The sequence below is a fragment of the Corapipo altera genome, unplaced genomic scaffold (genome assembly GCF_003945725.1).
Source record: "Corapipo altera isolate COAL_440 unplaced genomic scaffold, ASM394572v1 0, whole genome shotgun sequence".
NCBI lineage: Eukaryota > Metazoa > Chordata > Aves > Passeriformes > Pipridae > Corapipo > Corapipo altera.
In genome coordinates this window covers 75,528,853-75,553,461 of record NW_020884872.1, presented here as the reverse complement: position 1 = coordinate 75,553,461, position 24,609 = coordinate 75,528,853, and the positions used below count along the sequence as shown (strand labels likewise).

General features: G+C 40.9%; 1 protein-coding gene and 1 long non-coding RNA gene across 4 annotated transcripts in view; one reads left to right on the top strand and one right to left on the bottom strand.

The window, feature by feature from the left end:
* Positions 1–1,206: 1,206 nt before the first annotated feature.
* LOC113954904 lies at positions 1,207–8,467 on the bottom strand. Its single transcript, XR_003530421.1, has 2 exons — positions 8,383–8,467; positions 1,207–2,327 (listed from the first exon to the last, which is right to left on the bottom strand). It is a non-coding gene; the product is annotated as an uncharacterized LOC113954904 (long non-coding RNA).
* The window catches only part of ELMOD1 (ELMO domain containing 1), a 45,804-nt gene continuing 29,178 nt past the window's right edge, over positions 7,984–24,609 (top strand). Inside the window, exons 1-3 of one of the 3 annotated variants that reach the window (XM_027658142.1) lie at positions 7,984–8,103; positions 23,833–23,938; positions 24,249–24,343. In XM_027658142.1, coding sequence (XP_027513943.1) covers positions 24,327–24,343 — 17 coding nt within the window. In that variant the 5' untranslated portion in view covers positions 7,984–8,103; positions 23,833–23,938; positions 24,249–24,326. Of the gene's footprint in view, positions 8,104–8,400; positions 8,518–8,672; positions 8,753–23,832; positions 23,939–24,248; positions 24,344–24,609 lie in introns of those variants that run through there. The other 2 variants (XM_027657298.1, XM_027658973.1) reach the window with 2 other exon arrangements.

The following is a 24,609-nucleotide window of genomic DNA, read 5'->3' as shown; positions in this document are numbered from 1 at the left end:
CAGCAAGGCTGATTCTGTCATTCTGATTCTGCATTTGTGCTGTTCAATGCTAGATTTCATATTTCTTTCAAGAAAAAAAAAAACCTTAAGAAATTTTTTAGCAATTGCATGAGAATGGAAAAAGATGTGAAAAATCTAGGTCCTGGTAAAATCAGTAATAAAAAAACTCTTGTATTCTCAAGAGACTAAAAATGTCAAGTAATATCAGTACTCTTTCTGACTTCTAAGCTTTAGGCTATACCCTGTTCATACCTTCAAGCTTTTTTTCCACAAACTTAAGACTTTGGAGTACTTTCTTTTCCCCCTTTGCTTTAATAAAATCTGTAATTTTCCTGAAATCTCAAAACTCAGCATACTGTAACTTTAAGAAATACATTAAATAGCATAAGTGTCATGATAAAATTGTAAGATTTGGCAACACTGTGTTTGTGGCACAAATACATGATTATTTGCAGGTTCACTGCCCCCTTTAGAAGGTATGATGCTTTTGTAGGACAAGTTTCTTTAGTGTGACAACGCAATTTTTTTGGGGTAGGAAGATTCCAGTTCAGTACTGGGACAGCTACAGGTCCTGTCATATAGAGAACCAAACTGGTCAGTGAATGTTTAGGATTAGACAGAGGTTTGCTAAATTGACCACTTCTGCTATGCCATGAGATTGCATTAATGAAATGCAAGCCTGTCTATCAGAGCCAGGGAGGAACAACTTTAACCTCTGTTGTCAGAGACACAGCAAAGGTGTGCCTATATTGCTGGGAGCCTATATTGCTGACCATTAATATTGCACTAGGACTGGGAGCACAATCTGTAAGCTTCAATAAACAGAAAATCTTTGATCCTTTTCTGGTGAGTCCTCAGAAAATTCCTCTGAACTTTCAGGCATAAGACAGAAATTACTGTAATTACGATGTGCATGCTGCAAGTCTGAAGACATTTCATTATACATACTGCCAGTGCAAAGCATCAACTCTTGTGAGGTTCCTGCAACACGCGGACACATATGTCAAAAACTAGATAATTTCTTAATTTGATTAAGGAAGAATTTAAGAGATGTAAATTCCCTAGGCCCAACTACTGGAAAGCATAAATATCCATGAAGTTCAGATAAAAGTTCCCAGTGAAGATCCTGCCAGCTCTCAGTGAATAGTCTTCAGCCTTCAAAGTCCCACATGCCCCAATACTAAGCAAACCACACATCGCAGGAAATTGTTTTGTCCTCGGTTTTAATTTTCTAGTTTTTCTCTGGGCGTAAACAATCTTGGAGACTTGGGACTTTAAATCTTTCCAAAGCCATGCAGGCTTTGAAGAAGAGATGATAATTCTCTGCTGAATAAGAACTGTTGCTTTCACTGACCATGTGACTCTTTCTCTGCAGTTCAGGCAAAGTCTAGGGAAGATTTTTTGCCAATCTGACACACTTTTCAGGGTGTCAGAAAAGTAATATGAAGTACTGAAAGAAACATTCCAAATCAGTGAACACATGGTTTAGTTTAACCTTGAAAGCAATGTTGTTAGAAAGATTCAAACAAAATATTTCTGTTTTCTCTGACATGAAGACTGAAAATTATCAACTCTTCTTCAAAGTCTGCATGTACTTTACAGTTTCACTCTTTATGCCTGTTTTCCATAAAGAAATAGGAAATATATATTTTTTTTAATTACTGTTGGAATTATATTATACTCTTCTGGCCCTACAGTCAAAATCTTACACTAACCTGGCAAAATTCAGTTCTGTCACAAGCAATTAGGATTTGATAGGCATGCAGAAAGCGATGCGACCTTACACAGGGATCCTCCCTGATATCTACACTGGGCAGGCAGCCTGCTTTCCTGCATATCTTTGGAAACCATCATTTCTCACAGTTATAACTTCAGGGCACAAATGTATCATAAGGACAATAATGCAATATCAGGCACTAATACTGTCTACTTCATCAATCAATAAATTTTTAAGGATGTGGTGCTTGCAGCCTGGACACAATCTGTGAAGTTAAAGACATATTATTTTTTACATATAAAGAATTAAATATTTCATTTCCATCGTAAGTGAGATCCTTGGGGCCTCCAGTGAGACTGGAGAGAATATTGCAATGTATTCCTTAAACGAGAACTCCATCCTTTTGGTTCCATTCAGGCATCATCTCAGGAGGTCTTGTTAGCTGTTGCTCATGCAAAAGGTTTACCTTCTTCGTAAGAAGAATAGCTGTGCAACCCTAAGTTGAAATTTTCTACACAAAACATGGTTGGATACTTGGGTCACCCCACTTGCTGCTCTTGTAATCTGGTTTTCATTTACTTCTCTGGATCTATATGCACACTTGACATATCTGAAAAACAGAAGTTGTTAGTTTTTCAACTGAATAGGCAAACCCAAAGAAGATGCATCCTAACTTACTGAATTTTTTTTACAAACACCACTTCTCTGTGACTCAATTTGGCAATCTCGATGACATTTACATAAATATTTACCCAACTCACCAAGGTTGTGAATCTTCATGAATCATTGTTTGTGAAACACTTTGTAATCCTTGAATGAAATGTAGCACATGCATTCAGAGTATGGATCTGATGAATGGCAGAGGATAAATGAAAAGAATAGATGAAAAAATTATCACATCAGCTTTTTTCACTTGTTCAATAGTGGTTTAAAAAATTTCTCTTTTACAAATGCAAATCTTTCTTTTCCACACAGACATAGTATGGTTAGAACACATCTTGGTGAAGATTAGGACACAGTTACAGCATATTTGAGTGTGTTCACTTTTATAAAGATAAATAAGCAGGCATTGCTAGCATATAGTATTTGAAATTCATGTTTACATCACTCTATTTTACTCTTTCTATATAGAAATAGCAGTCAGAATTGTTTAAATTAAAATATTATTACATTAAATGCTCTTAACTCATACGTAGACAAAGTCCTTTATGGCAAAAGCTTTGCTTAAAGAGACGGGTGAACTAAATGAGCATACTGGCTGCTTCACTTAGCTGTCATCTCTCCAAAGGCTCTATGAGTAAGCCTGACAAACTCCATCTCTCATGTTTTCATCATCTACATGATTCTGTTAGTGTCTTCCACGTTAAACTTAATAGCATCTTTAGTCAAAGCAATACAAGTGAGGCAAAGCGTGGGACTGTAAATGAACAAAATAACAGGAAGATTGGTTTAAAAAATTATCATGAAGCTTGTGTACACACTGCTCTAGTTGCTGTGATATCACCATGAAAGCCATATAATTCACCATTGCAGGACAATCTGTATTTGATGCTTGTCCTAAGCTAGGCACAAAGAATTGACAGCTGTTCAATATTTCAAAGTAGAATGTAGATTTGAAATAGATGCTCAGACATGACAATAAAATAGTTTTTAATGTGAGGAATCAGATTTCTTAAGCAAGAAAATTATAGAAGTTAGAGTTTGGAAATATATTTTTTCACCCATCCTTCTCGTCACTGCAGCAGAATGGTTCTTTACAACATACTTCTATAGTGTTCTACAGCTCAGTTTGTAGGAATGCATTTTGGAGGTGAGGATATCTGCAAGGAAGTCAACAAAAACCTGCCAATTACACAGCACACTGTCCTAGAAATGGAATCACCACCTGCTTGAATGTGCATGGAGACCAAAGAGAGGAATCTATGACCGAATCACATAATTCAGGGTCATGCCCACTACCTGAGCACTGCTTGGAATGGGGAGGAATGAACTACAAACTCCAGATCCCACTCAGTAAATCTCAGTGCAGATATATGTGATTGTATAGAATAAACCATATGTTGTGCACTATCAAACATAAAACAGAAATGCTAACTCATGCTAACACGTGAGTATCCTCAGATGACAGGCTCCAAAAGAGCAATAATTCTTACCCATAAGCGAATCTACAGATGTTTAGTACTCTCTTTGTAGATTCTCATGGATACCCAAGAAAGCCTGTTTCCAAATATTTAATTTCTTTTAATTATGAGAAGTAAACTATAAAGTTCCATGTAGATATAGAAAAGTTCGTGGCTATGCTGGCACAGAAGTAAGAACTGTATTGGGAGCACCTGTCCAGCTGCATCCATAGTACAGTCCAGCAGCTGGAATTCAATTTACTATAAACACTTTTCATTCCAGAGCTTGCTATAGTTAGTGTATCTCTTACATGATTTCTGCTCCCACTGGCAGCCTCCAAGACTACAGATTCAAACCCTGCAATGATTCTTACTGGAGTTTTCTTCTTTTTTGGTCAGCAAGTACCTTACACCCCAAATGTGTAGAAACACTGAATGGTTTCAGTTAGAAGGGACCTTAAAAGATCACCTAGTTCAACCGCAAAGATCATGTAGCTTCCTTCCACTAGACCATGCTGCTCAGAGACCCATCCAACCTGGCCTTCCACACTTCCAGGGATGGGGCATCCATATCTTCTCAGGACAACCTGCTGCAGTTCCTCACCACCCTCACAATGAAGAATTTCTTCCTAATATTTAATCTAAATCTATCCTCTTTCAGTTTAATACCATTACCCCTCATCCTATCACTACACTCCCTGATAAAGAGGTCCTCCCCATCTTTCCTGTAGAGCCCTTTTAAGTGCTGAGAGGATGCTTTAAGGTCTCCCCAGAGCCTTCTCTTCTCTAGGCTAAACAACCTCAACTCTCTCAGCCTAATCCTCATATGGGGCATGATCCATGAGAGCAGAATGGTGACAAACTGTGCTCAGACAAGTGTTCTCCCATCTGCACCTTTACCTGAACATCCCACTAACTTGGACCATATAACACCTTCCAGAAGACTTCTGGAATTTAGCTTGATGATGTCCTACGCCTAAGGTAATTTGATCTTGATTCTGCTGTGAGCAAAAGCTGTAGCTCAGACTCACTGATGACAGCATTCTTTTGTCACCTGTTTGTTACTGGTTTTGAAAAGGCTCCATTTCACCATATACCAGTGTTTGGTCATTTCTTATAGAGGTCTAACACCAAGATCCCATACAGTTTCATAAAAACATGAGTTTCCAAATTACAAGAGTTGAGATGCCTTTTCCTATGGAGAGCAAATAGCTGTTTAAACTGAAACCTTACTCCATGTGCTCCAATAGGCAGGAATACTAGGAGAAAAGTATAACCTTTTTAATGCAAAGCTTTTCTCCACAAGCAAAAATATTTGATCATCTCAGTCAAAGTAATAAAGAAAAACAGCAGCTGGTCTTGCAGTACTTAATCCACTCTTGTTCCTTTGATATCACAAGTCTCATTATACTTAGCAGTATGCCTCCATTACAGCTATTTTCTTCTAAATGCACAGCACTGTCACCGGTTGCCTAATATACTATGGTCTCTTAAATCACACTTGGGTTGATTGAGCCCAAAGATCAAACACTAAGAAATAAAAAATAAAAATTTTCTGGTGATCTACAGGTCTCTGGAAAACTCCTGTCAGATTAAAGCCAAGGGTGTGATCCCTGATAACCTCCAGTTGACTAGAGTCCCCTCAAAAGAGGCAGGTGAGGAAGACTGAAAACAGCCTTAGAAATTTTTCATTTATGGTGAGAGTATCCTGTCTCATGCTGAGTAAAAACTAGAGAGATTGATAATCTGGACTATAGATTTTGAAAACTGAGGTAAGAAAGATCCTTATGTAAATAAGGAGATTTTTCTTATTCCTCCTTTATCTTTTTTCACTACGACTTTTTAGATTATTTCAGGAGTACTAGGATTGTTAGGATAAAATATATTTTTTTCTTGTCTGTTTTAAGTAAAAGTATACAAGTGTAGCTAAAATATTTTTGCCACCACTGTATTGTCACAAAATGAAAAATTACTTGTTAAAAAGAAAACAAAATAACACTATAAAACATTACCTAACTCCTTATGGTGCATTTAATAATGCTTGGGGGACACATTGAGAAAAGTGCTGGGTGGTGTCAAAATATGTTAGGTTCTTCACAAGGGCAGAGCACATGTCCTTGTTACAAATTCATCTTCAGCAGTAAATTGTGTAACAGCAAGAGCTTCTATCCAAAATAATGAGGGACTTGAGCTTTTGATTTTTCACCAATATCTGAGCAAGGAATGTTGCTATCTGGGTTTTTTGCTGCTTCTGTCACCTTCTTTCTAATGCTAAATTAATCATGCAGGTGACCTTGCTGGTTTTTATTAAGCACAGCAGGTTGTATGAGCTATTGCTGGAAAAGTGTGACATTGCTCAACTAGTGGGGTCCTACATCTATTTTTTCTAATGTGGTTTTCACTGTCACTTCCAAGTACGAGCTATATTTCTGCTGTCATGCACCGTTTCTCTCATTTGCCATAAATTAAAAATAATTATGCTGTTGGAAGGAAAGTAAAGCATAGTAAAATGTTCTGTAACAGCTTATAATCAAAAGACTTGGGGATATTTTATAAAATGCTGGTTTGCCTCAACTTTCCATTAGAACAATGATGCTGAACATAGGAGTCATAATAACCTGGGTAGCTTCCATCCTAAGATACTGAGTGAATGGGTACATCAAATTGAAATTTGGTAACACGTGTTTTTAAAAAATCCTGTCAAGTCTGAAATGGCACTTCATGACTACAGTATAGCCACCTGCCACTATGTGATTCCAGAGAACGGGCAGAATGCCATCTGGAAACTCCAAACCTCTTGTTCAGATCCCCTAAATTTGCCATAACAGTAAGGAAATAAGTCAATAAGTCTTTCCAGCTTACATTTTGAATTCCTTGGTATTTGTGAACAAGAGCATGTTGTCTGAGAAAGTAAGGCTACTTCTGTAGCAAGGATCCGGCTTTTCATGCTCATGATTCATCTTGCATAATTATGAATGAAATGTCTTACAAATCTCTGTTCCTAAACTTATTTTGGGAAGTGTAGCTGAACTCTGCTCCTGGAGCCCCTGAAAAGTTCCCCAACACTGGATTTGCTCTCTTCAGAGAGCTAGGGACTCCTAGCCTATAGTGGCTACTCTGGCCTAATGCTAGAGAAGTTTCTGACAGGCACAGGACCTGAGAGCAAGAATGTGTTGGGGGTGGAAATCAATTGATATAGTAATTAGAAAAACTGCTGCAATGTAGGAAACAGAAGAAAGAACTACTTTTCTAGTTGCATTGATGCATGGAATTAAACTTGTAAGATTACTTCAACATGCAAACCACGATGCAAATAAGAGCTGAGGCAATAAAGCTGAAGTCTAATACCAACTATTTTAGTTGTTCCTTTGAGCATCAGACCTTGTTTGCTCATGACCACACAGCTGTAGTGGAGGCTGCTGGGACCCCCTTTGTTCCTGCCATTTGATCAGCTCTGCAGATCACAGTATCTGCCAGCCAGGTGCATCAGGCACGCTCATGACAAGTGGAAGAGGGACTCTAGCTCTAGCTAGAAGGAGAATTAACTACCATTCTGCTTTGTCTTATAACATGAAGAGCATTTCCTAGTCATTAAATGTTTAACTCAATGACACTAAGGTTTTCACCATACTTCTTGAATGTGACAGTTGATTATGGGATCAAAATGACTGAAAAAGGAGATTCAGAAGAAATTAAACCATGTTCCTGTAACAGGCATGCAGAAAGCTATTTTCAAGTAAGGCATAGAAAATACTTTGAGAAGTAGGTTAATTAGCATTTTCAAAGGACTTCTGAAAACCCGAGACTATTGGACAATGTTGGGATGCCAATGTGGCCTGACAGCCTGCTTACATCTTCAAAGGAACATCTGGACAGATGCATGCAGCAGTATGGATGAACAAAACAGAGACTATTTGCCTACTGGCAGTAGTTACAGTACTGGACAACTTTAAATGATTCTGTGGATGCTCCAGACAACAGTCATTATTCTCTTGAGGGGGAGAGCCATATAAATATACTGACATGCTTGTGATCCTGGTTAGCAGACTTTAAACTTTGAAGATCAAAAGCCTTCAGGATATACTGCTGGGGAAGAAAGGACGCTGATCTCCTTGATAGATCGGTGGGATGGCATATGGAGGCAGAATGCTGACTCGCTGGATAATACCCTAGGTAGCCGGGACCTTAACTCCTTGGAGATGTTCCCCGCTTTCTTATAGGACCTTAACTATACTACTGTGCTGGATTCCCCTGAATCGCAGACAGGTATCGCCTTTCCTCGGCAAGCGTGGGGAGGGCGAGGGGGGAAGGTCTCGAAGTCCAGAGATGAGCGGTGCATTCTGCGCCGGGGGCCAGGTACCGCGATGGCAGGCGGCGCGCAGGGACCCAACGCGCCCGCGGACGCTCCCCGCGCACCGCCTGCTATCGGCCCCCGGCCCCTTCCCCTCCCTGCGGGGCGGGCTCGGGCCCCGCCGCAGCCTCCCCCCGCGCTCGCCGGTAGGCGGCACCGCCACCCGCCTTCCTCCGCCTCCTCCTCCTCCTCACCTTCGCCGGGCGCCGCGCCGGGTGACCCAGATCGCGGCGGCGGCAGCTCCGTGTCCCTCCCGGCGAGGCAGGACGGCTCGGGACGGCTCGGGAGGGCGGCTGCGCTGCGCCGCGGGGATGTAGCGGCGCGGAGCGGTGAGTGCGCGGCGGCAGTGGGCCCGGCGGCGGCCCCGCGGGTCGCTTAGCGACGGGAGGCGGCTCCGGGCATCGCATCGCAGCACCCTGCGCCGCTTCCCCCCCCCCCGCCTCATCTTACCTTCCCCGGCCGGCAGTGGGAGCGAAGTTTTGGCCCTTTGAATGCGGGACGCTTCCTGGGAAGACCTTGGGGCGTAAGGAAATTTGGAACCTCTGAGTGGTTTGCGTATTTAGGGTATTTTTAGCTGATTTTAAAAATTTTTAATTTAATTTTTTTTTTCTTTACTGCCCCATCCTTTGTAATTGGGCAGGAGGAGGGCGGCGCTGGGCGGCCGGCAGGCGTGCGGCTCTGCGGCTCCGCAGTGGGCTCCGCGCCCTGCCCTGCCTTGCCCCGCAGCCTGCCCTGCCCCGCAACCTGCCCTGCCCCGCAGCCCACCCTGCGCGACTCCACCGGCGTGGCTTGCCCCGCTGCACCTGCCCTGGAGTCTGTGCACCTCAGTGACACCAACATGTGCACACGATAATGATGACTTCTTTTTTTCATGGCATTCTCTTCTTCCCTGCCTCCCCTTCATCCCCCCGCATGGTCATGGTGTATTGAAGTTACGCTTGCTCCCGAGTTTAGTCCAGGATTGATGTCTGTAGTCTTTGATGTTTCCCTTTGTCCTTGCCGTTTCTGGTTTTCTTATAATTTCTTTTAAAATGGTAAAAGAGAGTAGCGAAAGTCTATGTCAGAGGGGGGGGGGCCGGGGGGGGGGGGGGGGGGGGGGCGACGCTGGAGAGGGAAGAACAACACCTTTGTCCCAATTCAGTCAACTCAACAGTCAGATCACAACAAGCTGGGGTTTTTGTGACAAAGGCATTTGAAACAAAGGAGCCATTTTTGAAGCTGGAAGAAATTTATTTTGTGGCTTGCATGCTTTAATAAATCCAGGGTTTCATTCTTTTCTTTTCTGCATCCCCATGCCCCACCATCCCACCCCTCCACTATTGTAATGTATCCTAAAATGACATAGAAGAAATAGCATCTCTAAAATCCTGCATCATCCCTATGCACTACAGCAAGCTTACGCATTGCCTTCTGTTTCAAACATTTCATTGCACGTTTTTAAAGAATGTTGTTTTGTACTGGTAGATCAATGAATAGTTGAATCAGTTGAGTGTGCTTGTGATAAAAACATCTTGTCTCCCAAAGAACAGAACAGCAAAAGACTCCTTATGTATTATAATTTGGTAGGTGTTGCATACTTACGTCTGTTTAGCAAAGTGCAAGTTCAGATGAGACTTGCTGATTCTTAGGAGACCCTGCTTTTCTCTGACTGTCTTAAAAAATGTGGGCTACCGCACTGCCAAACCAAACCAGTGGAGTCTAGAAATATCTTTTGACTTGTTCAATTCTCATAATTTGCATGTCATTTTAAGCAATCATTTCAACTAAAACAAATGCAAAACTACGTTGCTCTAGCAATTGACTTATCAAGGCTAATAGAAGCTCAGAGACAGGAAGCCTATGATTTTCAGGAGTGAAATCATGTGACAGCATCAGATGCTGTATGTGTCACTCTAAACAGAAAATGGACAGAAAATAATCCTGGGAAAGCACCAAACAATGGAAAAACTGTGCAACAGAATGAATTTGTTAACTTTCCTGCTGGTTCACTGATAATACAGTAAATCGTGTTCTGCTAGTGTAAAAACCTGCTACAGCTGAGCACATAAGAAAGTGCCTACGAATCCTTTGCCTGCTCAGCTCTTGAGACAGGGCTTTATTAACCATGGGACAGCATCATATTAGCTGCACTGACGCATGTGAACCCAAGAATTTCCTTTTATCGAACATCTTTTTGTTGCTCTTGACGAGGAATTACAACCCCTTCAGCTAAGCAGAGAACTTGTACTTGCAATTAATCTGTGATCAGCTATAAACCAATTTAAAAAAAAAATCTGTTCAGTTATACAGTTAGGGCATAAGAACTATATAGAGTCAGGTGAGCTGTATTTTTCCCAAGGGGTCATTTGAAGTCTTAGCAGAAAAATTGCAAGAAGAACAAGCTTGGGTTGCCTGGAGATCAAATCTTGTTGGATTTAATGCCCTCTGGCTCATGGGACTACTTTTTTTTTTTTTTTTTTTTAAATGAACATCTGCTCAGCCTTCTTGATTGGAAAACTTCTTTTATTTGCCATTTCTTTGAAATCCTTTGCTGGTAATGCAGGGCAAAGGACTGTGTGAAATATGTTACTCTCATTCAATGCAAACTTTGGGAAGGAGGTGTGAAGAGTAAACTCCAGAGTAAGGTTTACTGGAATACTGAGAAGGAAACCAGGTGGTAAGAAACCAAGCAGGAAAGAAGGATAAAGTAGAGAAAAATAAAATGAAAAATGAGCCTGATGTAAAGAGATGTGGATAATGTTTATGTTAGCGCAGGACTGTGGCTGTGGTTCAGGCTTAACATCCTCAGCATCCATCTAACATGATATGAGCTCGAGTATTGAGCAGTGCTATACTGTGGGATTTGCCAAGCCTGAGCCAGAGGTGGAAATGCTGCTTGTTCCTGCCAGGCAGTGGAAAGAGAAGTCTGACAGCAGAGGCTGCGGGAGCAGCTTCCCAAATCACTTCTTATGGTATGTGGGACTGCATGAGCACTCCTTTTCAAGGCAAAACAAGCATTTTGGTGGCAAACTGACCTGTTTGACTTTGCCTTGAGACAAACTATGAATATGCTTACACTAGTGATTTGGCTCACATCCAGCTTGAGTATCTGACACATTCCCTGAAAACCTTCTCCAGTTGCCTTGTGGTGGTTAAGGTCTCGGGGCAGTCTCACTACAAGAGACCCAAACTCTCCCATTGAAAATAAACCAGGACTTCCACTTTGGGAGCATTCCCATTCAGTTACTGAATCTTTCGTGAAAGACACTGGTTTCTTTAAAGTACCTCTCAGCTGTAATCGAGTGAGCAGTTCTCATCCACTTTAGCATAAAACCAGTGAAGAGCCCCACACCAGTTTTTTTAGCTTGAAGCATTTCTGGCAGTTTGTTCTGGGGTGCTGTGTCCTATTTCCCTGAAAAACGTGAGCAAACACTTCTCAGCTTTCTGTTACAGCTGAGAGGCCCTTCAAAAAGATAGTTTCTAGCATTACAGTAGGTATAGTACTTACTACATAGGAGTTAATATATATGAGTGAAACTAATCAATTGGGCATGGTGTTTTTTACATGTCCTAATCTGTCTGCAGATCCTCAGGCTGAGCACTCCATCTTGCTTCAGACGGATACAGTCACAAACATAAAAAGGAGCCTGGGGAATAGGAGAAATACAGGAGGTGCAAAGACTGGGATTGAAAACAATTGACAGTGTAAACATGTGAAATTGCAAATTGTTAGAGCAGATTTAGGAGGTGCAATATACTGTGGTCCTCATGACTATGTCTATAGGAAACTGTGTACCTGTGAGATCTCCCCTCTCTGGTGATATTGTACCTAGAATTACTTCACAGGCATTTTCAGTCCAGTTATCCCTGCCTTTTTGTTCTTCACCTCACTTCTTTTGCTTCTTGGAGCACCTGAGAATAAATAGGAGGAACTGTTTTGGGAGCACATCAACTGCAACCCAGCATTTAGTCCCAGGGACCAAATTGGAGCTACTCCAGCATCTGTATAGGGTGTTTTGTTTAAAAACAAGCAGCCTTTACCCAACCTATATGGTTTCAATTTCAAGTGCTTGGCAGGCCTTTTTTCCTTGGCAGAGGCACTTCTGTTGGTCTGTGCTCTGCACTGATGTAGCTGTACCTTCAGCAGTAGTTCTGTATTTTGCTTTTCTGGGGAAAGATACTGAGATGGAGAGATTAAAGGGCAGGACCAAACCCAAAAATATTATTTATACCAAGTCCTGTCTCCACAGCATTCTGTGTCATCCTGCTAACTCAATCATTGATGTCTTCTGATGGTACATAAGAAGGAAAGGCAGCTTCTGTAAAGAAGGCTTGTTCAGGACTGTGTGCAATCGGCTATCAGTTTCACAAACACAAGAGTTATTCCTTAGCATATGTACACCATCTGCCATGTGTGCCCATATTGTATGTCTATGTCTACCACGAGTGAACCAATAAGTTTCCTTGGACTCCAAAATCATAACACTGTTGGGGTCAGCATGTTGAGCAAGTGCTTCTGTGGCCAATTACAGATTGCACTGATAATGAACAGAAGTTTTCCGCTGTTTTTATATTCTTCTTTCTCTTTTTAGTCATCTTATATATTTGAAAAATAAAGATAAATCCCTACCTTTCATTGTCTTCCAGGATGACTTTGGTATTGAGATTTGTCCATGGTGTAGCAACACCATTTGTTACTACACTCATAATACTTGCACAATCATGTGGGTGTGCAGGTGATATGAATTGGGCGCCTTAGTACAACACTGTCCTGTGGTCATGGAAACGGTAGTCCTCCTCCATAGCTCTGGTAGGCAGTTATAAGAGCAAGTCTCTTATTCCCTCTCCCACTCTGATTTCACAAAGCCATATCCATATCAACATTGACTTGGATGTGTGCCATCAAACAGGTTGTGCCTCTGAAACACTAAGATCAGTGCGGAGTTTGTTAATTTTGGGCTTGCTAGGCCTTCATGCTGTCAGTGTTAAAGCAGCCTGAGGAGAACAGATGGGCTGAAGGAGGAAAAGAGGAGTTCTTCCTGAACCATGTGAAGAAGGGAGAGGAGTAGGAAAAGGAAAGGAATGGTGGTGCTCCCAGAAGACAACATGGAAAACAGGACATACCAGAGCGCAAATTAAGACAAGGCCACGCAATCTACTCCCTACTCTTTCATGCAGGCTACAACATTATCTCCAAGAATCTGAGACAGTCACATTCTTCTTTGAACCTCATTTGTCCTGACCAACATGTGCTGTATCATACAAGTTACTGCCTCATGGATAAGATCAATTCACGTTAATGAACTATTATATCTGCTGCAAGTATTCTGGAAACTTGTTTTATTTATTTTCTTTTAGAAGTTTTTCTATCTCTTTACACTTATGGGGTAAATGGTAGGACTATAAAAAAAAAAGTATGCTCACTTTTCTAAGAAGAGACACTGAAGGAAGAAGACTTTGTGTTGCATTTTGTTAAGAATAAACCCTTTATGGCAGTCCTGTCAATCATCCTGTCCTAGTTTGTATTTCTCCTGGCTCTGCTTTGTTTTCTTCCCCTGGGTGATGTTGTTACAGGAAGAGTTTCCAATGGTCTTCATATATCTTCTTTCTTTTTTATTTCCACGTTGTCTTCTCCTGCCTTTCCAGTTTGCTGCTATCAAATCTTTGCCAGTATTCTTTTCTGTTTGAGACTGGGCACCTAAAAGAAAGTAACCATTTGGTAGGACCAAGCAGGAAGTGGCAGAGGGAAGGAGAGCACCAGAGCACCTTGTACTTCCTTTGTCACTCACCTTTTCCCTACTTGTTGAGAAAGTACATTTTGTGCAATTACCACATAAAAATGGTTCCTGTACCATGCTTCAAAGTGTGCTTCATAGGTCTTGCTCACTAGCTGGTATAACTTCATTGACCTTCAGACCATTCTTTCCACCTTTACCTTTTGCAGATCTTCATCGCCTTTTTTCTTACTTAGTCATGTTAGTGGTGGTTGTGTTGCTGTATCCCTCCTTTCTACGAATCTCCCTGTCACCAAACTCTATCATAGCTTTCTTTCTCCAGTGCCTATAGAAGCAGCGCTTGATTTTGATACTACTTGGAGTTATCTTAAGCTACAGTAGGGTGAAGTGAGTCTTAATGCACTTTTACAGTTGTTCACAACTCTTGTTAATAGAAACTAAAATTTAGTAAGATACTTGTGAGTCTTCCAAGTTGAAGAGTCAACTGGTAGCTGCTGGTACATAGGCCTGTCTGGATAACAGATTTGGGAAGATACCCTAAAGTGATGTGGGGTTTATTTTACTATGTTGCCATTCAAAACTTTTCCTTAAAGAAGGGCTTAAATCTGTTTCAACCAAAACACGGAGTTTGCAGTATATATTGGAGAAACTTAAGAAAGATTTTCTGGTTTCCATGATAAAATAGATTATTTCTTCCCCTTCTCCTCACCCCAGACATTGGAAAAACCAGAACAATCTGCCCTGCATATGTCCTTCTGGGCAGAAAATGCATAACCAGAGATTCCAGCAAGGTCATGTACCTGGAGTTGTCCTGATTTCCTTCCTCCTGGGATGCAGAAGGTCTCACTGAGCAGCAAACAGGAGATGAAATAGTAGGCCATGAAGTTTGCAAAAAAACTACAGTGGGATTTTAGGTCCTTCTGTCCACTGATTAAGTATGTTGCTCATTTATTGTGGTCCCTCTGCAGACTGCAGGACTCCAGGCAGCTAACAGCTGGTGAATAACACTTGCTGTAGGATGCCCTTGGTTTCACAAATGTGATGCTTTGTGACATCATCTAACTGGCTTACTGCATGGGAGATCATCATTCTTGAATCCTGTGTTAGGGAACAGTTTGCCTGTAAAACTGCAGAAGGAAATGCAGAAACTCTCACTTGCCCTACTCTTGCATGACTGTCTCTCAGAGCTCTGTGGAAAAGTTGTCATTCCCATGCCAAAGTAATTTGGCACAATGTTGAGAAAATGGCACCACATGGAGTAATTTTTTGTTAGATCAGTATGAATTGTGTCTGATCTTCACCAGGTTCCTGGATAAATGAATTGCTTTATGCTCCTTTAGCCTGAAAGCTGAATTTGGCCTTAGACCTGAGACCTCTGGTGCCCTTGTCTTAACTTCTTTTTTTTTTTTTTTTTTTGAGTGGGGAGGGGTGTCAGTTAGCAAACTAAATCTCAAAGTCCTTAGTTTTACATGCTTTCAGGCTGATGCTTGGTGTGAGCTTATATTAATCTGGTGGCTGAGTTCACTCTGCTCGGTCCAAGCAAATGTAATGGTAGATGGAAAGGTAGGGAAAAGGATAGAGCAAGCATCTCTGGTGTGATTCCATTGGCATTGCAGATCTGCATGTGACCCATTGATAGAAAGATGTTCCTTCCCCACAAACTACTGTTTGTTAGGAATTGGTAGGGCTCTAAAGCAAATCTAGACTTCAGTTAATTTTGGTGGCAAGGGAATACATCCTTTTTGCCTTTTAACTTGTACTCTCTGCTCATCTTCAGGCAATGAGGTGGAAACCAAGAAGGGAAGGCAAATGCGCATCAGTCATTCACTTTTGAAAATAGTAATTTTGGGTTTTTTCCATGAAGCTTCTGCAGTAATTAGTCTGGGAGACTAGGCAGCATATTTAGATTTTATGCATCTAGCCTTGTAGGATTTATTCTAAACTTGACGGAATGTTGCTATGAAGTGTGATGTTTTATTTAGAACAGACTTCCTTGCAATTCAAGCTGTTGTCCAGTGTGTCTGGAAGCAGAGCAAGTGGGACAGAAACTTTTCACTGCAAACCATGTAGACATGTATGAGCCACCCAGATGATGCTGCTGTTCTCCTAGGTGAACTCAGTGGCCAAATGAAAGTTCATGAGAGGTGGCTAAAAATTATACCATTTTATAATATATGAAGGAGGGGGCGGAGGAAGTTGCTGTGGGTTGAAGGCTGTTTTCAAGTATGACACTTCATTTTTAGCTGATATGTCATCTACTCTGTTCTCTTCCATGTAAAATACACTTTCCTCAATATGTAAGGTGAGCTTGTTAAGAGTGGAAACACTATAGACGGAGACAACACTTGGATACTTTAATTCTGTTGAATTTAGGCATCTGACAACATTTCTAGAAGTTTACAGTTCTCTGGGGTGTGGAAAGCTTCCTGTGTTTTCTAACTTCGTATTTATTATTAGAAATAGAATGTACCCAGCAAAGTCTTCACTGGTAACCTGAAGTGACTTCATGTAGTTTTGTCCTCCATATCTTTCAACATTGTAATAGAGCAGAGCTAATAGAAATTGGTAAAACTATTACCACAGTTCTGCATGCAAAGTGTGTCTGTGTGCATGAACATCTCCTTTGTTGAATTTCTGAGATATAGTTTGGTTTGAACAGTCAGGTAGAGAGCCATAGCCTTCTCTTTTAAGGGGCAGAGATCAATAATAAAAGGTGGAGATGCTTCTACAACTCTGAATTCTGGTTTGATGTTATCTTCATTAAACTGTAGGTTATCACTGAGCAAAAATCTGTGGAGGAATTGCATTGTGTAGACTGAATTGGGTGGTGTTAGAGGTAAATTGCCATGTGAGACTTGATAAGTGAATTTTCTTGAAGCCAGATACAATCCTACGTGACTGCCTCTTACAGGTATTGCAAGACCCTCTTGATCCTTCATTGTTGTGTATCAAGGATGCTGTTTACCATTTTAAAGAGGCAGTAATGGTGCTAGGGTAGAACTACAAAATTAGAGACTTTCAAAGCGTTGTTCTGTAGCTTGAGAGAAAGTGGGGGTTTTGTGCTCTCCCACCCCCCAACTCTGCTTTTAAGCTTTTATTCAGGGCTCTTTTTATTGCTTAATTGTGTTGTATGTGCTCATGCTCACAGGACTAAAATTCAGTTAAGTTTTACTTCACATCTAGCCTTTCCTTCACTCTCCTAGTGAAATACTGAAATGAAAAATGTCAACCAGTGATGGAGATAAGGAGGGGAAAAAATTTTATTACCTGTGACAGTGTGACTGAAGTGAAGTCTTGGTTATTAACATCATCAATCAAGTGTGACATTTTGTTCCAAGTCTTTCTTCTAAAGAGTGTTTTATGTTGAATACAGCCTCATCGTGGGCACATGGAAATGAAAATATCCTTCTGTATTGAGATGAGAAACTAAGCTCACACAAAACAGGCATCCACTGTTGATCTTTGAGGTGAGTCCTAACAGTGGCTGCATCCACTGGTGTCAGGCAAAGCAGCTTCTGAGCCAAAACAAAGTCCTTTTGCACTCCATGGAACTGCCGTTTGAGGCAATCTGTTCTTGGGAGCTTTTTCAGCAATAGAGCCATTTCCCAGGATGCATTCTGAGTTGGAGATTTCTGAGCAGTGTTCTTGCTTTTATAGCATTCAAAGACCTATAAATGACTATGCCACAATTGAGATGGTTGAAGTTCCTCTGGTTTTACTAGTTTTTTTAATACACTTGAAGGGACTTCTATGCCGCCTTTGGGCATGAATGCAAGCTGGAAGATGCAGATAGGTATATATCTATTCCATGGATAGCCTGATAAACAATACTTGCTGAGAATTAGAATGGCTTACCAAACTGGAGTCCTAGAGTTATTGGGGATTTATTTGTGTCTGGGGGTTTTTTGTGCTACATTGATACCGGCAGGACTCTTGGAGACTCTCATTTTTGAGTTGTACAACCCTTATAATGATTTGTTTATGGTCAAATTGTATGGTGGAGGCTTCTGAGTGGGAGTGGAGGGGAGAGATAAGATAGAGCGAATGATTTCATTCCATCCTAAAGCTAAACTTGTTTCTTGGGAAACACTAGAAAGTATATAGGAATTTAGTGAGAAGTTGGTAGGTCTTAAACTGATAAAAGAGCAGGGACTTGGGAACCATATCTGTTGTATCTCTATAGCACTATAGTACTATGAGTAACCTGGGTATAACTCAGGTTATCTGAGATCTTCCCATAAAAGTGACCATGGGGAAAGCAGAGAATCAAAGGCTGAAAGAGACATTAGAGTATCTCCAGTCCAACCTCCTGCCCACATCAGGGTCAGCTCTGCGGTCAGGCTTCTCAGGCCTTCATTCAGCTGGGACTTGAAACCTCAAAGAACAGAGACTGTACAGTCTCACTGGAAAACCTGTGCCGCTGTCTGACTGTCCTATTCAGGAAAAATTTTTGCCTTGTATCCGGGCCAAACCTCTCCTATTTAGGTTTCTGCCTGTTGTTTTTCACCTTCCTGCCCTGCACTGCTATGAAGAATCCATCTAAGACTTCTCAATGATGTCCCTGTAGCACTGGAGGTGCTGTTACGTCCCTCCAGAGCTGTCTCTGCCTGGGGCTGAACAAGCCCATCTCCCCCCCCCGCCTCCCCTGCCATCTCAGTGGCCTCTGCTTAACTCTCTTCAATTTATTGGTGTCTTTTGTGTATTGCTGGAGCCTCAAACCAGACAGTGTCTAAATATGGCCCAGAGTGCTGAGCAGAGGAAGATAATCTCTTCCTTCAATCTACTTACTGGCTGTGTTTGTGTTCATGCAGCCCAGAGTGCTGTTGTCTGTCTTTGCATACTGCTGGCTTGCTGCCAGCTTGCTATCCTGCAGGACCCCAAGGGACATTTCATAATGTGTGTCAGCTATTCTTCCCCTTTCTAATTCTAGTTATCGCAGATTGGTGTTTAAGATATAGAAGCACTAACATTCCCTTCAGAAAAAAAAAAAGAGGAATATACAGAGGCAAACCTCTTTTGCTGACGTAAGGCTCAAGCCTGTTGTCCCTCACAGATTAATACATGCAGGTTTTTGAGGTAAATGAGGGATAGGTGGTGACCCAGGATACTGCTGGAAAGAAAAGTTGCAGCCTGAAATCAACATCATGATGGTGGCATTCAGAAAACCATACTTTGAAACTGTAACAACTAAACGTAAAAATAAATTACTGGGCTTTGGGGTTTTTTGGTAATCTAAGGATCCACATAAACAAAGTTCTATATTCAGCCTACTCGTATTAATGGTTCCAACAATCTTTCTCTTCAGCACAGATACTCTTTCTTTATAATTGGAATATAACCCTTCTAAGTGTTTGCAATATGCCAGCCTGAAAAACAAATATTGTGAAGGAAACTACCTTGGGTTTATATTTTACTCTGAAAATATGGTGATTTATATTACATAACACAACTTTTCTCTTCAGCTATATCTTCAGCTTTCTTGAAGACAAACAAAGCAAACTCTGAGCTTCAAATAAAGAGGTGACTTTTAAGGCTTACTCTTCATTTCTTTGAGCTTCCAGCAACTGTTAACCTTTCAGATTGATGCATGTTTTACTGTACTACCAAAAAGATCATAGAGTCACAAGAAATTCCAATAGTTGATGTTTATTTAAGGACAGCTTCAGTTATATTTTGAGGCAGAGTTTGCAATAGTTTTGCAGTTCTATGTGATTACAGTAGTACTGCTTCTCTTCCAAGAAAAGCTGTGGTTAGTTTTAGGAGGGAAAACTACTGTCTTGTTTAAAATAAACTGGATAAAACAACTGACAATGAATTGGTATGTGGATGTGGTGTTGGAGGGAGAAGGAAAATGCTTTGTAGAAGTGTGGTACAGGATAAAATCCTGCAAGCCGAGAACTTGAGCGTACGGGACATGGATCACTCTCTTCATGCTGAAGAGCAGACTTCAAACATTGAGTCAAGAGGTTTTCTGTAGTGGATCTGTATTGTTGGTGCAAGCTACTTCTAGAGAGTTAGTGGAAGATAGCTGACAAAGTCAGACCTACTTGTCTTTAGACTTACTTCAGCTGCATGACTTAAAATCAGAAAAAGCTGAAAATCTGACTACAAAAGGATAAGAAAAGTATCTTGTAGGTACCTTAGTGAGAAAATGTGTGCATAACATGACGCTGGAACATTTTCTTAAGCTCTAGAAAAACACGGCTAAAGTTCACACAAGTAAAACCATATAAAAGTGCAAATTTGGGCTCTGGGTGGTGAGTGGATGCTGTTTCCAAGAGGTTGCTCCCTACGGGGCACCTGCTGGCTCTGGGTGTCCCACTGAGAGTCTGGAACTTTTGACAAAAGTGATATTTGAGAAGTGCATGAAGGAGGCTGGAAGTCAGGTCCTTCTCCCTGACCAAAAATAGAGGGGTGGGAGAGGGAGGAGGAGACGGTTTGTTTGTTTTCTGTTGTCTTTTTACTAAACGCATCTAATACAATTGACTTTTTAGGTGAACTCTGAAGTGTTGATTGAACATGTTATCCTAAGCTATAGCTGCTCTTCCTGTTCACTGAGATGCTGGAAGTAAAGTTTCACTTACAAGAAATCTGTTACATTTTGAAATAAAGAGACTGACGGAAATTTGGTCTTGTGGCTCTATAAGTTTATGAATAGTTGAACTTAATCAGCTGTGAATTGTGGTAACAATCTTTCTAAAGAGTTTAAACACTGTTTTCTTCACAGAAAATCTTTGCTGAATTTCCCTAGAGAATCACTTATGGAGATATATGGATATAGGGAATCCTGCCCTCCAGTCCTACTTGTTTGAAGATGACTGTAAATTCTCATCTTCTCATTTGGCTTCCCAGTCTAGCCTGGATGCAAATAGCTTAGTGCCACATGTGTGTGTGTGTGTCCACAAAAGTGAATTGTTGCAAGAATTGCAGAGCACAGCACTGATTTTTTATCTCTACTTAGCAGATTACAGCATTTAGAAAGCTTGTCTACCACACATAAAAGGTAAACTTTTTACCTTATGAACCAAGACAGCAACATAGATTCTCTGTGCATCTGCTTGAGCTGGAAGTCTTGCCTCTAGGTCTTGAAGCCTTCTTGTTAACAGAGTCAGGTGGAATTTGATTGCGTTGAGCCCCAGTGGAAACTGCTTTTGAGGCCATGGCCTTCCTATGGACCTGGTTATTATCTGGGCCTGTGCTATAGGGAACTAACTGGCTGTTGAACATGCAGAGTGAACTGTTCCTCTCCAAATTGAAAGGCTTTGGTATTGATTTCTGTGCCATCAGGACTTCAGCTGTAAAGTTTCTTTCTCATGACTTTCCCACACACATTTTAATTAAAAGGGAGAGAGCAACAAAAATTATTCCTGTAATTCCAAAGATGTGCTTTTAAAGAGATCCAAAATTGTCACTTTTAACCATTTGTCATGCTTGTTTTGTCACTTAGTTTTTTGCTCTTTCTTTGCAACCAGTGACCTTCCTTTGAGTTTAGCTTTCTGGGAAGAAGACAAGGGTGTATGGACAGCTTTTCATTCACTCATGACTAGGCTTCGCGAATGAAGATTTGGGAAGGGCTCTACCCACATTTGTTACAGGCACGCTGGTGGCTAAAAAGGCAAATACGAGATAGACACATCCGGTTGCAAAAGGCACAGCAGAAAGACTATTTAGGTGATATATTCTGCAAGACACGATTCTTTCTGCTTTGTCTTTTCTCCTCGAGAGTGATCCTGCGTGCTTTCTCAAAAGCATCAGCAGCGTTATAGATGGTGTGTCTCCAGACCTCCCGATTGGAGGCCAGAGTAGACCAGTTATGTTGATCAATATGGCCAAGGCTGAGATGTTGTTTCAGGGAGTCCTTGTATCTTCTCTTTGGGGCTCCTCTCTTGCGGCAGCCAGTGGCAAGTTCACCATAGAGCAAGATCTTAGGGAGGTGGTGGTCCTTCATCCTTGAGACGCGCCCTGCCCAGTGCAGCTGTGTTCTCAGCAACATGGCCTCAATACTTGTGACTGCTGCTTGCTCTAGAACAGATGTATTGGTCACATAATCTGACCAGTGGATGTTTAGGATTGTACGGAGGCAGCGTTGATGGAAGTGTTCTAAGAGACACAAGTGGTGGCAGTAGAAGACCCATGATTCAGAACCATATAAAAGAGTAGACAACACCATGGCTCTGTAAACACTAATCTTTGTACTTTTCTTCAAGTGTTTATTTCGCCAGACTCTTTTATGGAGTCTTCCAAAAGCACTATATGCCTTTGCTAACCTGTTGTCTATCTCTCCTTCAATCTTACCATCCGAGGAGATGAGACTACCCAGGTAATTAAACAGCTACATTGACTTAAAATACAGTTTTTGAAACAGTCTAATTTTTAATGAGCATTCAAAATGAATTTATAATTGGCTGTAGCTGGTAACTGTTCTTGCAGGGAGGGTATCTAGAGGCTCCATGCCACACTTGGAAGAACTGATTCTGGAGTTCAAGCAAGTTGAACTTCTTTTCCCTTTAAAGCCATAGTAAAGCAGCATAATTTTCAGCAAGTACCTTGATCAGAATCAAGAGGGAGCTGACCTTGGAGGCTGAGGCCAGCTCACACTTTTAGAGGGGGTTGATCTGACAGCTCATGGCAATTCTGGCGTATCCTTTGTACTGATGCCCTTATGGGTCAAATTTTGTGTTGGAGCTTCCTTTGTTCAAGTTGATGCTAAACCACTGAGACTGAGCTGTGAGAATTTTTCACAAACTGTATCTTTTAAACAGCAACTTATTAGACTGGGGAAGGGGAGCAGGTTACATCCCCTCCAGTTTTTGCCTATCTGCTGCACTCCCTGTACTTTCTGCAATAGAAGACCTATCAAAAGCTCTATCAGGAAGTGTTAGGAGCCTGCCTACTGTGTTCATTAATGAACCGGAGTTTGATGTTAGCATCTCTCTACCTTTGCAAGCAGGTGTCACTGCAGCCAGCACCAATTACAGCCGTATTCAGGGGACAGCAACATGATTCAACCAGTCAAAACCAATATAAATGAATGAAGCTTTCACAGTTCAGGGATCATATATTTTTAGCAAGCTGTACGTGATGTAATCCAACAAGATAGCTGCATTTTTCTGAACTTAAATGCTTGTTCTGTTCCTGTCAGCAAGCAATAACAGAATGTGAAACTTACAAGTTACAAAGGGGAAAGTGTATGAGAACAAGGTAGGGCAAGAAGATTTTTATCCCACCAGTGCTGATAGGTCCTGGAGAAGAAAATAGATTTGAGGTTCTCTAGATCTATAACTTTGTGACAAAAGAGGTCAAATTTCTTAAGGCTTTCAGTACTTTTCAGCATGCTGCATGCAGTGCTAATGGAAAACAGGCTCTTAAATGATTTCTTCACAGCTTTTACTCAGGTCTTTGTGTGTGGTTTGTACTAGTACAGAGCTTGAAAGTGTGGTCTTGTTCCCTTTAAGTCTTGGATTAAGCTGTCCCAACAGCAGACACATGTAGCAGTACCTGTTTTCTGGCAAGTAAAGAAATTAAAAATGTTTTATTACCTTTTACAGGATATCAAGTACAGTAATCTGAGAAGTCTGCATCTTTTAGTCAAATATCACTTGTAAGTGAATACTTCATTTCAGAAACATGAAGTAAAGAAGTGGTGAGCAGGGAGAGTCTGCCGTACACAGGCAGGGTTGTATTTATAATATTTCTTCATTATGTCTTCCAGTTCTCCTCTACTGGGACTAACTGGTAATCATAATGAATATTAACTGTAGGACACCAAATCTCAGAACCGATGGGCAACCTGATCAACTCTATTTTAAGATCTCATATGTATCATTTAATATAGTTGGTCACCAGGAAAATTGATTACTCAATATCTCTTGTAGTGAATTAAATCAGGATCAGTAGTATCTCTTTGCTTACATTCTACTTTTACCCGAGGTCTCCAAGTGCTGTTGGAAATTCTGGCAAACAGAGGACTTTTAACAGCAGAGTGAACCGAGTGTTTCTTGAAACTGCCACTTGGAAACTGCTGTGAACCAAACAGGTATTTGAAGACCACAAGAAGCGTTTGAAATTGTCTGGATGTTTCTTCAAGCTTTCTCACCTTTTTCTGTATTCTCATTCAAGTTTTTTACTTCTCTGAAAAGAGACATGGGTAGTATAGTCTGGTCAAAGTATGTGCACAGGCTGAAGTGTGAACAAATTATGATTTTTCATTTTGTTTTTATTGACATGAGAGTTTTTTAACATCTTTCCCATGTATTTCCATAGATGTTTGTTTCAAGAGCCATTTAGACAACTGAAATATCACTTTTTTTTCTATTAGTAAATAAGTCTCAATTCTATTTCTACAGCACCAATATCCCCTTCAAAGAAGAGGTCATCAGTGATCAATAGATTACAGCTCTAGCAACACAAACCAAACCATCACTATGAAGCACTTCCTGAGGTAACTGTTCTGTATTTTTTCAGAAGTGTTGAATTATTCTGATTACTTTAATGCTGCAGTGAGTTAAGTGTTTTTACTGTTACAAGTATTACAGAAGGTGTAAACTAGTTCATACAAGATTGTTTTCTGTTCACCTAGATCTTGCTATTTAATTAAAGCTATTTTAATTTAAATTTTCCTTTCCAGTTTTTTATAGAAGAAAAGAATGTGTCAACTGTCTTGTGGGATTGGAGTAGTGATGTATCAAATATGTCAGGGGAAAATAG